We start from the raw sequence: 17,637 nt of genomic DNA on the forward strand, positions 1-17,637 counted from the left end.
TTTAGGGAAGATAACTGATAAAAGACATTTGTGCCAAAACATTTTCTCTTATACTTTAGATTGAGTTTTGTGGCGCAAACATTTCAGCTTTGAGCTAAATAAACATGTATTTTGATGTTCTACGGGAAGTGAAGTGTGCAAAACACAAATATATTCTGACATATTTGTGGTAATTGTGGTAATGCTACTGTGGCGGCATAACATTAACACAATCATAAAAGTAAGAACCATAATCACTTTGAAACCCTTCAAGACTATATACAACAGTTATAATAATTAGTGTACGTTATGGTATGTTAAAATAAAGAAAGAAAAGGTTTGGTACGTCTATCTGCTTTGTCTATCTCTACTGAAAATAGCCTCCATATGTAATTATTGTGCTCCGATTTGTGATGCAAAATAAAATAGAAATCTCCGAATCATGAGACATACAAAAAGCCAGCTTTGTCTTTGTTGTTAGAATGAATCACTACATTACTGTGATGATCTCAAAAGTTGCAGTTTTCAATCCAGTCCTGCGTCTGTTCTATCAAATGCAGGAGCTTAAAGCATGATGGGACAGAATTGGATTAACCTTGAACTACATGATCTGTACTTAGCGGTCTGGTCAACAACATTAAGTCTTATGTGCGTTATTTACCGTTGTGTGCTAATATATAGATAACTTACATTCCCTGCTGTTTTGCATTGATGTAAGATATTTACATAAAAATCTCATTCTTTGAGACAGCTGTCAATATGATTAGTACTTCAATCTGAAATCCCTGGATAAATATGTATATACTATGTGGATAAGGCTAATTATGTGATGCACTGCTTGGTCCCTGCACACCCACACAGGTGTTTTCAATCACTCTGGCTGATTAGTTAGATTGGAGTCAGGTGGAGCTATGCTTGAAAGTAAGTGATATCACAAAACTCTATGAACTAATAACAATGATAAAGTCCCGCCTTAACAGGTGCAAAAAAAGCTAACAGGAGAGCGAGGGAGCTGTCAATCAAGCGTAGTCTACATTGTACACGCCCACACAGTCCTGAGAAGAGCTCTAATCAGGCAACATAAGTGAAAACACCTGTGTTTTAACAATATTAATAAGCAGAAACAAAATGTCCAAAGTTATATACTATATAAACCAACAAAAAACCCTATATTTATATTTTAAGCATATTGTTTAATGGCTGCTTATCTGAGCAATTTCTCCCAAGTTGATATTATCCACTAAATAAATTGAAGATGATTATTTCTCTATATCAATTCATAATGTCGTCCCTGTCTCATCCAGAGATGCATACAGAGGCCGCTACGCATGCAAAAGTTATAATGCTTGTATGACGTGTATCTTGTGTTTGTACACAATAAATAACACTTGGTAAACACTGGCCTGAGAGACCGACACACATACACCCTTGAATGAAACTTGAAGGAGAACAAATCCACAGAAAGAAAGCAGCTCTTCTGGATAGCCTTGTCTTCAGGCTAAACCAAACACACTCAGCCTGTTTCACACCAGACCAGCTTCATCCAATAAGGACTTTCTCATTGAATTCCTTGTTGAATGAGATTGGACCGAGAGAGTTAGAGAAGGAAAAAAGTGGGAGGTGAATAAAGGCAGAGAAAGATTTTGGAGAGAATAAACTGAATGAACGGAGGGAACACATTGATATTAGCACACGCTGCATCAAGCCTTAAGGAACTTGCCCACATAGTAGACGTGCGTGTGCATATGTAGCTCTGTGCGCCTTGGTGTGAGTGTTTGATTGAGACAGAGTGAGAGAGGCGGAGTTAGAGATAGAGAGAGTTTGTGTGCACAGTGTGTGTGTGTGTGTGTGTGTGTGTGTGTGTGTGTACCATCCTGTATACACATCACAGCCCACGGCTAACTCCTTCGTCTGCTCTTCAGATGAGAACCAAGCACTCACTTCTTGATGCTCTACCAAAGGTGCAGGGTGTCATTTATAGAGGGGATCTAATTATTTGAATCTTGACCTGTAATAAACTCTCCTATCTGATTATACATACCATGAAAGAAGTTTGAGCCATTATGAAAATACATTACAATTTAGCAAAATGCACTAGAGAAATTAAAGATACGGTTTATTATCTGCTTGTTTCGAAAGCCTGTGATGCAAAGTGAAGTAAAGTGTTTTCACTTTCACGTGTAGGTACTGCATATGTGCAATTGTTACATAGCAAAGTATGCAGATATTAAGGACAGAAAGGCCCACCATGCTACGTTACACAAGCCATTTCTTCATATAAGAACTAGTTACGATAATTTTTCATAAATGATCTCAAAGACAACTCACCTTTGTTTGATAAATAAGTTCAACTGTAGTTAATTCTATTTTATATATACAATGCAAGTGCAATGCTGGATGTATATCAAAGTTTCGATCTAAACCATTTAGTAGGCCACACCTAGTCTAACAAGGGACAACACATCACCTTGCTTAGGATATCTGCTTTACTATATATTTCATTGAAGCACTACAACCTGCATCATTAGATACACATGGTTCTCTTTTCTAACTACACTCACTCATGTCTTGTTTGTATAGAGTTAAAACAGAGTGCAGCCATAGAACAAGAGCCTGTGCTCCGTTTGGATACGATTGGGATGTGAATTCAGAGATGGCATATCAGGACTGGAGCCAGACAAAAATACAAGCACACGTGCACAGAGACACACACACACACACACACACACACACACACACACACACACACACACACACACACACACACACACACACTTACATAACACAATGAGTGATGGCAGATGAGGACACAATAATACTGCCATTGGCATTTGTCCTGTGAAAGTTGGACAGAGAGGAAATCGGGTAAGTGGGAGAGAAAACAGAGAGGGACAGGGAGACAAAAGAGTGACAGAAAGTGAGAGAGGAAAGCAGAGAAAGGCTGAGAGAATGAAAGAGATACAAACAGAGGAAGAAAGAAGATTTTTTTTGACTACAGATGGCCTGAGGCAAAATGCCCTGAGGGAAAATATTACCCAAATTAATGCTGCAGTCAAGTCATTTTAATGTCTTCACAGTTTTATATTTCATCAAGTGTCTAAAGCTAAAGCCTTTCCCCTTAGACTATGCTCTGAAATATTGCACCAAAGTACTTTTATACATGACTATATTTTATGCACCATTCAAATACCCTTCAAAGCTTTAAGCAAGTTCAGACTCAAATATAAACTAAATAACCTTTGAGGTGATGTTTGTGTCAAGAGGGAGCGGGGTCGACCATAATGCATGACTGATAGATTTGCAACCAAATTAAAAACACTTCACAAATGAACAATAGCGTGTGCACCTCATATTAGCCTTACTGTATTAGACAATGTAAAAACAATGGCTGTATTCAGATGTGTGCATTCCTCCTGACACAAGATCTACTGACTACGTGCTACACAGATTTTTACTCCTCATAAATGTTTCATCCTAGTTTTTCATCATGCCCCTTTAAAAAAAGAAAACACTTCCCTTTTAATTTGAAGACAGGAGATCAGATGTGTCCCAATTTAGACTGTAAAATCTTCTGATGTAGGCTTACCTAAAAGCTGCTTAGCTTTGCTTGGATGTTGTTGTTTTTTTTAAACAGTTGCATCTAAGAATAAGGTGCATTTGGTGTTTTGTAGCAGCCGAATGCACAAGAAAACGTCTACTCCTCAATGTACACGTTTGGGATTTTGTAGGAACTTTGTACCAATCTGGAACAGTCAATTAGCCGATGTATGTACGTCATCAATGTGTGTCTGCAACTTGCGTGTGTGTGCGTGTACGTGTGTGTGTTGGTGACGTGTAGGCTTGCATTATGAGGGATAATGGAAGGGAAAAACACTCCCAGATGCATGTGATGCAATTATACCCTTGATTATCTGATTGGGTAATCTACAGGCAGGCTGCAGGCGTCCAAGACAAACACACTGTCGGCCGACTGTTGACCGAGCACAAACCACAAGGAAGCGCGCACTCACTCACACACACACACACACCTGTGTTTGAGCATGTGCTCAACGATGCGTGAATATAATGAAAGCCAAAGCAGAGAGGCTGTGATGAAAGACGCAGTGATTTGTATTCATCACAAAAAAATTACATTTGTGTGTCTTTTGTACACACAGTACAGTATATTGTGTGCATGTGTAAGGGAGAGGGAACAAGAGCGGTTTTCTTTCTTCCTGGAAGCTGTGTGGAAGCAAGCTGCGAAAACCAAGCTGCTGATTGTATTGCAACATTTGTGACAACCATACATACATATGAGGCTGGCAGCTGTCAGCATGTGCTGTGTGTGTGTGTGTGTGTGTGTGTGTGTGTGTGTGTGTGTGTGTGTGTGTGTGTGTGTGTGTGTGTGTACAAGAGACAGAGACATCGCTTGACTGGGTCAGTGATAAAACCCACAATGACGCTTCAACTCAATCTGAATAGAGGTCCTGCTTTACGAGGTCACAGCACATCTGGGAGCTTCACGAAGAGCAGGCTCAGTATTTGTTTATGTGTGTACAGTTTGTGTCCACCCCACGTGTCTTTACAGTATGCAATGTTTGTTATACACACACATCATTAGCTGTGCAGAATACCGACCAAATAGGGTCTAGTAAAGAAAAGAGGTTTAATTTGCCAACAGATGGCGCTTCAAGCGAAGTAGGTACAAATACTAGGATAAGTGGAGATTAACACTAATTCACTATTTATGACTAATGCAAGAATAAACATTGTAATTATCTCCTTGCTTATTATGCAAAGAGATAATTATTGCTAAGTGCTTTTTGCAATAAAATCGAGGTATCTGAAAATGCGGCATAGTCTCTTAAAAAGAGAGTTTTAAACACACAGTCATGTCTATTATAATAAGTTATAATAAGTCCAACAGTCTCCTTTGATTTTGCAACTCCTGAGGGAAATATCTGACTCTTTAGCAGCTAAATCCTCCGCCTGCCTGCTGCAGCTAAAAATGCTCTTGATGTAGTAAAAAAACAACAACAAAGATTGTGGGATGTAAATTCAAAACAATGAGCCTTAAGACACTAATCTCTGTGGGTTTGTCCTATACGAACGATACCTTCACATTACACAGTCATTTGATCCAGTGTTAAAATCTCAATATTGAGGACTGCAGCTGTAAATACTGACAGCTAGGATATTATTATTTTTAGATCCAGTATCAGGAATTGTTACATTCACCCCTTCAGCTTTAGCCTGCATGCATTGATGCCACTGTTGTAGCAAACAAGTCCAGTCTCAGGCTTTAGATGTGATTTTCTGTTTTTGTTCTTTTTGCTAAAGTCACAGGTTGAACTCATTGGTGGCCTAAAGTTTACTGAAACGCTCACTTAAATGATGCTGCTTTGCTAATGAGGTGAGAGAACTAACATCTTGGGAATAAATAATCTCATTTATCTATGTAGAGGAACAGAGGTTTGGAGAAATTGTCGTCATACGATGCAGGATAATAAAGGCCGAAGGCAGATCTTTTAATTGGTTCTACATTTAAATGAGGATTCTTACAAATGGCCCCCGGAATGATGTTACTGTGCAAGATAAGTAATGCCCTGTCCTCCAAGATCAACTATTATCGCTTTTAAATAATAAACTGGGGTTGTGTTTTCTTTTTTTATTATTTTCAACAAATCCCATGAAAATAGAAAAAGCAAACAATCAATTTATCCTGCTAACAAGAGGACATATAACTACCTTCCTGTGCAACTGTACGGCTCTTTAATGTGTTTTTAATCGTTTTTGGATGATCATGGTACTGGGGCCTGGAGCCTTGCTTGTTAAGAGGATGAATTATGTGTTGGTTTCATGAGATTTGCAGATAATTCATCAAAAACAGATCAACTAAAACCAGCAGTAGCAGACTTTGTACTAGGGAGCCGGCAGTGTAGAATAGAATAGAATAGGTTAAAATTGGAAATCCCTCATTATGTTGCGTGCAACTGATTTTCTTAAAAGCTTACACTGACAAATATCCTAAAAGTAAAGCACTCACATAAAACAGTCGGAGCAGAACTGTTTATAACTCTCTCCTGTTGACTGAGTGTTTACTGTAGTGCAGGAGAAAAGTAGACAGATATACTGACGGACGTACAGTATGGAAAGATCTAGACTCTGCTGGTCGATGCTGCCCCCTGCCCAGGCCAACCACCATCCCCCCTCTCACCTCTCACCAAGCATATTTTGGAGCTAAAACACACCATTGAATCAAGTAACAAGGCAATCCTTGTCCAGGGCCACCAAACCTCACCTGGACAGCTTGCAGGGAAGCCACTGTATGTGTATGTGTGTGTGTGTGTGTGTGTGTGTGTGTGTGTGTGTGTGTGTGTGTGTGTGTGTGTGTGTGTGTGTGTGTTTGTGTGTGTGTGTGTGTAGTGGCCAGTCTAGGTTAAAATTATTTGCTGCTGCTTGTCAAAAGCAAGCTGTGGAGGCTACTCTCTCTCTCTCTCACACACACACACACACACACGCACACATACACACACATTATGCTCTCTTTCCACGGCCCTGTCCTGTCTCTGTGGGAGCATATGGCATAGAGCCACATTCACATTATGCAGAGACAAAAACACACACATTATGTGTCGCATAAAAACACATGCGATCGACACAAACGGTGTGTCTGTGCGTCCGTATGAGAGCTTGGAGCGATGGTGTGTTTAGAAACGGCAGCAAAGAGGTTGAACACAGGGACCAGATAGTTGTCCTTTTACCATCAACACTTCTCCTGCACTTGGCAGCAAACCTCCTCTCACTCCCCCTCCTTTCCTCACCCTCCCCAGCAAATCTTTCAACACTCTCTCTTTCCCCTCCTCTCACTCGCTCGCTGCTCCACTCTCACGCAGTAGCTCCTGCATTAGGTCCCCTCAAGCAAGTTGGTCCTCCCCCTTCCTTCTCTCTCTCACACACACACACACACACACACACACACACACACACACACACACACACACACACACACACACACACACACACACACACACACACACACACACACACTAACCTACATTTGGCTATTTGACTGCTGCTTGGGGCTGGATGCAGCCTGTGCTAATGTCAGTGTGTTATTTTCCTTTAATCACTTCTTTTTTTAACCCATCTTTCCGTCTCTATTCCACTATATTTGGCGTCTGTCGCTCGGTCTACTTTTCCTGTGTTTCTCAGTTTTTCTTTTGAATTAAATGATTCATTCAAGAAAAGCCACAGCTGCACCTCTGGCTACACAGACCTGGCTTTCTAACCATATTTTCTCACTACACTTCTTTCTTCATGTTTCTCTCCTCACCACTACACTTTCAACCCTTTCTTCTAGCGTTGAACAATGAAGAGTCCCTGATATTTCAGCCTCACTGGCACTTTTTTTGGCCCGACTGAATTAGCATTTTTCTGTCTTTTTACTGAGAAATGAATACTAGGAGTTTCTCAATAGAGCCATCAATAGAGGCGTGTTTACTGTATACTTGGAGGATGGGGATTGTCTTCTGTTGTTTGTATGACATACATTTGTGCCCAATTTCATGAAAATTAAATTCCACTACCAGTGCTCTATTTATTAAAAAGGATTGTTAAAACCTCACTGTCTTATGTATTCGTTAGAAAAAAGAAAAAAAAACCATATACTCCATTATGTCAATAAGCTCCAATGTTACACAAAGTCAGATAGCTCCATCAACCGGAACAGGTTGCGTGTCTCCCTGGAAATGTATTTGCATCAATGAGAGAACGAGGGCCTTCCCTCAAATAGATCTCTGAGCACATGTCTCTGCTTTAAAACCTGTCATGATGAATATGTTATGCAACACAGTATGGCCTTATTCAAGGTCTGACCTCCATCTTTAAATGAACAAAAATTTCGAAATGACAAACTAAACTAATTTGTTTCACCCTGCCAAGGCTTTATACTTCGACATGTTTCCAATGCGGTGCAACTTCTCATACAGTAACTTTGTCGTATTGTGATGGCCTTGGAAGAAACAAGAGACATCGCTGTAATGAACTATTGTGACTTTGTAACAGAGAGGGGAAAAAACTGCAAGTAAAAATAAATGTTGCCACTTTTTTTAGACATTCTATTTATGGTTTTCCCTATCTTGTGTAGAGTGAGTGCTTTTCAGATGCATGTGACCCAAAAACCACTAGCAGAGGCCTTTCCCACCCAAAATCCCCATCCCACTGAGACCCTTGCTAAAAGAAAAAAAACGCATGTCATAACGCAAGGTCTCTGTGTGGAGCTAGCCAAGAAAGATCCCAGTTGAGTGAAATTCATGTAAAAATCCTCCAATATTAAGTATAGAAACCCCCCTTAAGATAAGTTGATTTGTTCTGCATAGCAGTACAACACCAAAACAATAAATCATTCTCACCTAAGAAAGAAAGAATGCAGAAATAAAGCCACATAGCCGAAGCTATTTCCCAACTTCCAGTTCAGCAGAGTGCCAGTCTTGCCTCTGGCTTGGCAGGCTGCACCAACCTGCTTCATAAATACTGCAGAACCAACGCTTGATGAAAACCCCAACTTTTTTCTCCGATACAACTGCACTCTGGAGAGATTCATTATCTACAGCACAGATAAACTGCACCTACAAACTGTGTATGTTTGTGTCAGAGAGATCATTTGAGTTGCTGATTTGACTAATTGTTAAATGTCTGTTCTGTAATACCTGTGAATGGACAAATGGAAGGTTTCAAAACGGTCCTTGACTGACTAAACCATGAGTGTGTTCATTCAATGGTACAATCATTTCAGTTTGACAACACGCAGTAGAAGTAGAAAATATATTCTTAAAATATTAAATAATTATGGGGTGGTTTGATCTGCAGACTGGGGTGTTGTTCAAAATCACTCCCTTGTTCACTCATTCACAATTGCCATCAAAATAAACACTCAGGAGCTTACTCTACAGTGAGGAGTACATTTTTTACACAATAAATCATCATTATTTTGCAGAGCTAGGTTTGTTTTCCATCTACTTGTTTTGAGGCGCATTTTCAAAAACCTGAGCTGAAACGGCAAAAATCTTGAAATATCGCAAAAACGTTTTTATGCGTGGCTGGGGTGTAAAAGTTGGTGCTTCGATAAAAACAAAATACGACAAAGTCTGACGTATCTGATCTGACGTAACCTTCCTCATTAATATATGAAACAAACAGAAATGTCATGATTCCATCTTGTTTTATACTTTGTTTTTCAACAGTTGAGGTTTTTTAATTATCCTACCACCTACTGTTTATCTCCATGAACCAACCCCTAATAATTGCATAACGGTAGTGGATGGAAATAACCATTTGCATTTTCTTTAGCTGACTTTCTTAAAATTCGATTCAAATTTGCGATACATTTTATGGAAACCTAACTATTGCCTCTGACAGTTGTATTGTTGCATAACCTTAGATCATACATCTAGTAAAGGCAAAGTAATGTACATGTCACACATTTTTCACTCAATGCTGCACACTTTTGAGGATAATATATGGTGAATATACTTTACATTTATTATGTACATTTATATTATTTAATATACTGTGAAACTCTTTTTCATTTACAAAGGCCCTTATTACAAAAAATAAGTACAATAAATGAATAATCTAGAAAATGGTACCATTTTGGTAATTTCTTTAACTACTTTGAAACCCGAGGTGCAATCTCTCTCTCTCTCTCTCTCTCTCTCTCTCTCTCTCTCTCTCTCTCTCTCTCTCTCTCCACTCTCTCTCTCTCTCTCTCTCTCTCTCTCTCTGCATCAATCTCCATGTTCTTCTCACTGGTCCTACAGATCACACAGTGAGGACAGGCTTCACTAGGACACGCTGTCCTCAGCATCTGGTCAATTGTGAGGTATTTTAAGTTTTAAGTTCAATTTGTCATCAGACCTGTTCCAGACATGACGGGGTAGAGCGACTAATGGAGCTGTTCTAATAGTACAGATAGTCCAGTAACTCAGCGTTCCCTGGATACCGATTAGCAATGAACAACCAAACAAAGTACAAAGTCGGTCAGCTGATGTGGGATCAGCTCCTTCTTCCAAATGAGAGAATGAAATATGTGAGATGGGACAGCATGTGTGGTTCTGGATCAGGGCACTCTGAAAGGTATATGTGATCTGCTGTAACAGGACCATTGGTGACTCACCATGACCATATTGGCACTAAATTAAAGTGTATTGCCTAACACCTTCAAGGTTCTCAATTCAGAGCATTAATATTGCAGCAAACAACTATTTGCTATGTGAAGATATGGTGGAGTAATGTCGTTCTGAGCATAGAATAAAGTCACACTCCCTCTGTGTGTGTTTTAAGCCGAGCTTCTCTGTGCTTTATATACATAGCCGGTCTGGCTGCGTGTGCATGTTAGTAAGTCCTTGTTTGTTTGTGGGCCCAACTGGCTAGCTAATGGCCGCCGCACTGCACTGGGCTCATACTGCAGACTGTTGATAATGTGTCACAACCGACTGCGTTGTCACAGAAGTGTAACTCCCACTCTCTGGTTACTCCTCAGGTTAACGCTGTTAGCTTTGTCAGCACTATTGCCGTTGTTTGCACTGTTAGCAACGTTAGCAGCTAGCTCAACCATCGCCAGGTTGAGAGCCGTGTTCAGGGAATCCCTCAATCATAGGTACGTTCTGATATTGAGAACCTAAAATTGATTTACATCATTGATTAAAACAGCCCAGGAATGACTAGAAGAGTTGTGTTGCTCAGGAAGGGGGCCATTAATTTTTGCTTTTATAGATATAATACACTTTTATCAAAAGAAGAGAAATGATAAGCCAATTAATTACTGCTATTAAGCTTGTCTTTCTGACTCACACTGTCTTTCCCTCTCTAGTCTCAAAATCTCTAAATGAGATCAGGGCATCATTGCCAGCCAACAGAGGAAAAAGACCAGTGTCACTTAGGATTACGTTGCTTTTCAGTTTAGCCATACATGGGTGAGTATGACACAAGCTCCCCCACTCAGAATGATCACTGTGAATCCCCGCTGCACATGCATGTGTATGGATCCCCTTCTCTATCATCCACATGGCAACATTTCCTAGCTCCTTGTTCATGTTTCCTCAGATCTCTTTGTCTTTATCTTAGTTTGTCACTAGAGGGCACGAGCACATTCAGGGGCAAAGACTGCAGGAGAGTAACCTTCTGTGCAGGGTATAAAAAGTATGATCGGTGGAAGCATAATTTGTTTCAGCGGCAGGTCAACACTTTGTAAAAAACATCGTATCAAAATATGATTTTCATGATACGCAAATGTGAAGGAGTGAGCGAGTGATATGCATACAGTACATATCAGGTGCTAAAGTCACTTGCCGGGCATAAAAGATTATTAATGTTTTCCTTTTTTGGATTTAAATGCATTTACAGCTTTCCTCCACACATTTGTCTTATCAAATTAGATTATTATGACAGACTTTTCTTTTTGTCTTTGTAATATATCTTACTATCTTACTATTTATTCAGTGATTATAAATATGAAGCAAAGCCAAAATAATGATTTGATCTGGATGTAAAGTTATTCCTGCAAGGCATGCCACACCTGAAAAGTGCTTTATATTCAACTTTCTGTCAAGTTATGGTGTGGAACTAAAAAGTGAATTGCAATGTAGGCAGTCCATAGCTGGTCAAGGCTCAGTACTGAGGTTAAGCTGAACAGTGTAGATTCAACAGACACAGAACCTCAGTATATAAATATAGATATAGGAGATGCAGAATAGTATTCATAAATTGTGTAAAGCAAAGCAATATTGCCTCATGTGGAAAAAGGCAATATGCAAAATATTTTATGAATGGGTTGTAACTTTGGCTGTCTGTAGCTTAGCAAAAAATATATATCATTCACTCTGTATGATATTAATGCAATCAGCAATTCTCTCTGTAACAAACATCATCTGCATCTCTAAATCAGAACACGAGTCAAATGTTTAAGTACTGATTCATAGATAACAATCCTAAACAGTGTCACATTTGCCAAAAATAAACCTTTTTCAATAAAAAAATAAACCAACACAATTTAAGGAAGTATGTTATGAAGCTGAAATCAGTGCTATTTGGGGATGTGAGCTTCTCAAGTTGGATAACAAACAGAGAGTGTGCTTCGAGCTCCAAGTTAGCTCATTAAAAAAGCATTCAGGGCAAAGCACATCCACCTCATTCATGGATTCTTGGTCACATCCAGCTAATTATCATGGGTTACATCGTAAACATCTCCCCTAATCACTACCTTCATTCACTACCCATTCCGTATACTGACATTTTCCAAAAAAGTACTAGCACCTCCAGAATCAACAACAGGGATATGCAGGTTGCATTTGAATTAACACATCAGAATACAAGCAAAGTGATGTTCAATATAACTAGGATGTTCACAACCCTCTCTGCTGACATTGCTACTGCAATAATCATGCACCACAAGAGGAGGTTCTTATAAGGACACAGTTCTATCAAATTTTTGCTCCATCATGTGTTAACATTGGAAACACGTGAACCACACCACTAGCCAGCACCCAGGATAAACAGAGGCTTTCAAAATATTTACATGTGACCTCACACATATGCATGCCCGCGCGCACACACACACACTTACAGGCACACATTAACTAAGTGCACCATCCGTTTGCTTATCAGCAGCACAAACAGCAGAGCACAATGATGATGACCAAATTAACAGCAGTGTCAGAGCGACGGTAAACAGCAGTGTTTGCACGGTGCAGAGGATGTTGCAATTCAAAATCCCATAACAGGCGTAAATCACAAAAAAACTAGGAAAGTACTGGGTTTCAGATACTGCAGCCTATGTAGTTATATAAAGCACACAAGTCATTAGTATTATAATAATAAAGCGTGTTATAACAATATGTTTTACTCCGGTGTGCCCGTTGTCCTGACGGAAACGTGCGTAAAGCTGTCAAAAATACCATCAGCAAAAAAGAGAGGACAGCAAAAAACGTTGCAGATCTACAGTAGAATAAATAAGAAGAGCAAAAACAAAACTTGCAATATGCTCTAGTTCAAACGTCCGAAGTTGGACATGTCTTACCGGGTCCCGCGGAATGCAAGGCAGCGAAGTCCTGCGGTGGGACTTGCTGTTGCTCTGACTGTGAGCCATCATTTCCGAGGCCGCTATGGAGCTGGACCTCCGTCTCCGTTTGAAGACAGGGATGTCCTCCTCCTTCGCCCCGGTCACAGAGCCACAGCACCCCGTCCCGCTGGTCCCTGAGGCCGGCAGGAGCCGGTCAGCATACCTCGCAAGCAAAACCCCCAGCAGCCCCAGCAGGTAGGCCAGGTAGGGTCTCCAGCTGGCCCGAAGTCTGCCCAAAGAGACGAGGGAGACGGTCCTGATGATGCTAATGAAGATGAGGATGGACACTCCCTGACGCAGCCGGACGACCAGCAGAGCCCCGCTGCCCAGGCAGCCGAGGACTACCAGGGTTGCGGGGAGGGACAGCAGCTGCTCCTCGGCGCCGCGCAGGAGGGACTGCGCCGCGGCTTCACCCAAGTGGCACACGGCAAACAAAAACACCGCGGTACGGATGAGCACCCCGCAGCGAATCAGATACAGTCCGACCCAGAAGAAGGCACATACGAGTGTAAAAACGGGGGAGACGCAGTAACACGCAGTCAAAAGCAGCTCCACAGCGCAGCCCGCCACGAAATGAAGACGAGAGTTGCTGCTATTTGCGTTGCTGCTGCTGCCTGCATCCCAGTCGACCAATCTGAGCAGCAGAGCGAGAATAACGGAGACGGAGGCAACGCAGACCGCAGACGACACTCCTCGCCAAGTCCATGTCACGGCGAGTCTCAGCCACGACTGGCTCCCTGCGTCCTGGTGCAACGGGGTGACACATGTCTTCACGTAGCCGTTGCGCTCCAACGCTGCCCGAGGATGTTTTTCATGAGCGCTTCTTGATGGACCTCTGTCGCTGTCTGCCTCCAAGGCCATCGCTATCAGTCAAGCGGAATGCTGTGCTGACCGTCCGCGAGAATAATAGATTTAGTCTCTGTGTGTGCGTCTCAGTTTACATGTTCCACATATCATTCCCATGACAATGCATGTTATCTGTGTGCAGCTGACACCAAAATATTAGTCAGGGGTGCATGCCTCCAAAACAAAAGTTCAATAAGTATGCATAGGTTATGGCCTACTTGCCAAATGATCGGGTTTACAACTTTTCTTTAAGTTGTGTGGTTCAGAACTTCCTCATTATATTTGGTCTACTATTGGGTTGCCTCTGTTAGTTAACCAGTGAACCACAAAAGCAACCCCTGGCGTTTCACACATCTAGGCCACTGCCTCCACTCCTCCATATAGTCTCTCTCTCTCTCTCTCTCTCTCTCTCTCTCTCTCTCTCTCTCTCTCTCTCTCTCTCTCTCTCTCTCTCTCTCTCTCTCTCTCTCTCTCTCTCCCATCCCACAAGACACTATCCCTGTTTTGTGCTGCTCTGGTGATTCCGTCACGTTTCAGCTCTTCCCCGTGTTTCTGTTCATTCTGCAGACCGATGTGACTCCGTTCACAGTGGATGGATGCCATGTTTACTTGAAGATTTCCTGGGTTTGTTCTGGAAGATGGAGCCGCTCATTATGTGAATTAACTATTGTGATCCGGTAATACATTTTAGAGGTACTCCACTGTGTAAATATGACAGGAAATCATCCACTCGACTTTCAACTATATCATTTATCAGCCTAAGGTCACTCGAAATTCTCATGTTAAATACACTTTACTATTTAGAAATCTGCATGTCTTCACTGCCATGGAAGCTGCTTATTTCACTTTCCTTTAGCTTGAATGAACCCAGTGGTTATTTTCATGGATATAGTCCAAAATAAATAAACACCAGAGAAGCACAATCCTACAAACAACAAAGAGCAGAATTTAGCTCTAGTAAAATTCATCTTGCTACTCATGATTTTTTTTTTCCCGGATTAAAATCCTAAATCACATCATCCTCTGCCTACTGTGTGGCAGACCGGCCGAGGACAAGTTAGTTTCACCTGTTTGCCCTACATTTTATGAGAGGATTTAAAAGGATGCAATCACATAAAGCTGTTTCTAAGTCTGTCGTCTCTTTCTGTAGTATTACAATCATATAAATTGGTTGATGGAAAGGGGAAGCATTACAGCGTTTTTTGTTGTCAGGCCTGCGGTGTGCTTGTACTAAAAGTCTTCAAATGGTTCAGAAAGCTTCAGCTATAATATTAACTAAACCTAGAAAATGTGAACATATTACACTAATAATGTCTTCTCTGCATTGAGTACCTAATCATGTCAGATCACACTTTAAAGGTGCATCTGATGACACAATTCACATGGGCACACACCTTCTGTAGAGCTGCAACATTTAGTCGACTAATCGATTAGTCCATCGTCATCAAATTAATAGCCAACTATTTTAAAAAATCGATTAATCGTTATAGTAATTTTTCAAACAAAATGGCAGAAAATGTCCTGCTTTTTTATGTTTTATATCATTTTGAACTGAATGTCTTTGGGTTTTGCACTGACAAACCTTGGATTTGAGGATTTTTATGGACCGAACAGGAACATAATTGGCAGATTAAGCTATAATGAAAATAATCGTAAATTGCAAGCCCTACCTGTATGATCTCCATAAACCTTATATTCTATACTTATTCTTTGATTACTTCAAAACGGGCCCACCGCACAAGATGGGCCCATTTTAAATCTCAATTAATCCTTTAAACCTAGTATTTATAGTATTGTATGAGAATACTGTAAACCTTCTGAAAACTACTGCATCTCTCTTCCCCTCATTGTTTGTGTCTCAAAAGAACATACGCTTCTAAGCTGTGTGTCTATCTCTCTCTCCCTTCTCATTCTCTCTCCCTTTTGCTTTTACGATGTTGGTCTATTCTGTAAAAACAACATCTATTGCATGTTTGTCCTCTGTTGCTCTTCCTCAAGTTATTTCCCTGTTAAAGTGTTTTTTCTAGGAGAGTTTTTCCCTTATCCGCAGCGAGGGTCAAAGGTCAGAGTGTTCCGTCTGCAGTACAGATTGTAAAGGTAAATTTGATATTTGTGATATTGGGCTTTATGAATACGATTGACTTGACTTGGCATCAAAAGCTCTGTTATGTCTCACATACATTTTATATTTTGTTATGTGTATATATATGCATGAGACATTCGTGAGGTCTCTCCTTTCCCCCATTCGTAGTTTGAGTTATGATGCAAAATAGGAACAGTGTTTTGTTGCAGCAGTGTTACACATCATGAGTCAGTACAGTCAGTCAAATGAATAAATCTCATGTTTCAGTCATCCCGTTACGACAGACAGTGGATATTTGCCCGTACAAACTGTTAATTCTCATTCAAGCTCTGTAGAAATCTGGTTTGCATATCAGGGAGGTTGAGAGATGAAAAAGTAGTGTACAAGAGACCAAATCCTTAAGTTTCAGTTTTATTTTATGTTATTTTCTTTTATACTGGTTGACAACTTTCCAAAGTGTCAAAAAACTTTACAGCCACCGTCCAAAAACACATTTAGGCCTCGTTGAGTGTTTACAAGTCAGTCATCCAGCTCAAAATGAAATAAAACATTGAACTGTGATAGGGTCCCATACACGGGGACCCACAGGTGCAATAAAGAAGCAGACTCAGTATGGGCCGGCTCGAGCAGGGTTCAGCCCTGTCCTTGTTGTACTTCAGCACTAACACACTTTCAATCACATTTTGGCAAAGGTAGCCATAATAATAACATTCTTCAACCTTTGCCTTCGGAGACATTGTCCAGACACACTCCTCCATTTGTACTGAGGAAGTGTTGTAACAGTGTCATCTATCATTCTGAAGTGCTTAAAGAGACCTGGATGTTAGCGTATGTGTTTCATGTTTGGCCTTCATCAGGTCATCTGTATGAGGTTTGCATCCACATCCACACTTACGGTATACATCCTGATATACTGTCATCATATGTACATGTTCCACTTACAGGTTCCTGGAAGCTTATGTAATGTCTATGGTATATAACCATGCCGCACTATATTTTGTAAACATAAAGACAGAAGGACTTTTTTTATGATTGATATATGATACTTCTGCTAAATTCAAGAACACATTTAGGCTACAAAAGAAACTGCATTAAAGTATTCAGTAGTAGACCATCATGCCAGGGAACCATTATGTCCACACCAACAAAAAACAATCCACATCTACACCTATAGAAGGGCACTCTGCAGCCTGTGCATACTCTACAACTGATTATCAATTGTAAATAGCCTTCGTCAATGTAGCCTCACAAGAATTGTACAGAGGAAGAGACAAAACTCACACAATTAAACAAAAATGAGCGATAATAAATAAAACATCTATGGAAACCACAGCATGTGCAAGGAGCATTTTATGCCACATACATTAATAACCTGCCACTAAAGTTAAAATCAACAGCAGAATAAAACACCACCAAGGCAGACAACACAGCTAAACAATATGATCTCCACACTCAGCCTCTCTGTCCCACTGCACTTCTCAAAGTTTTCAAACACGTTGAGCTGAAAGACGATCTGCAATCACATCAGAGATTATTGTCAACAGCAGAAAGGCCGAACACAACTAACTAACTCAGTGAACACAGAAGTCACCTGAAGCAGCTATTAGCTTGTTAGCTTAGCACGCACCTT

The 17,637-nt window shown here is 40.6% G+C and overlaps 1 protein-coding gene across 1 annotated transcript in view; it reads right to left on the reverse strand.

Annotated features, from left to right (window-relative positions):
- LOC115018287 (cGMP-inhibited 3',5'-cyclic phosphodiesterase A-like) overlaps positions 1 to 13,939 on the reverse strand; it is a 43,627-nt gene extending 29,688 nt beyond the window's left edge. The window contains 1 exon segment of the mRNA XM_029447221.1: positions 13,037 to 13,939. Within this exon segment, the coding sequence (XP_029303081.1) occupies positions 13,037 to 13,939 (903 nt within the window).
- Positions 13,940 to 17,637: the final 3,698 nt, after the last annotated feature.

The sequence above is a fragment of the Cottoperca gobio genome, chromosome 13, assembly GCF_900634415.1.
Source record: "Cottoperca gobio chromosome 13, fCotGob3.1, whole genome shotgun sequence".
Taxonomy (NCBI): Eukaryota; Metazoa; Chordata; class Actinopteri; order Perciformes; family Bovichtidae; genus Cottoperca; species Cottoperca gobio.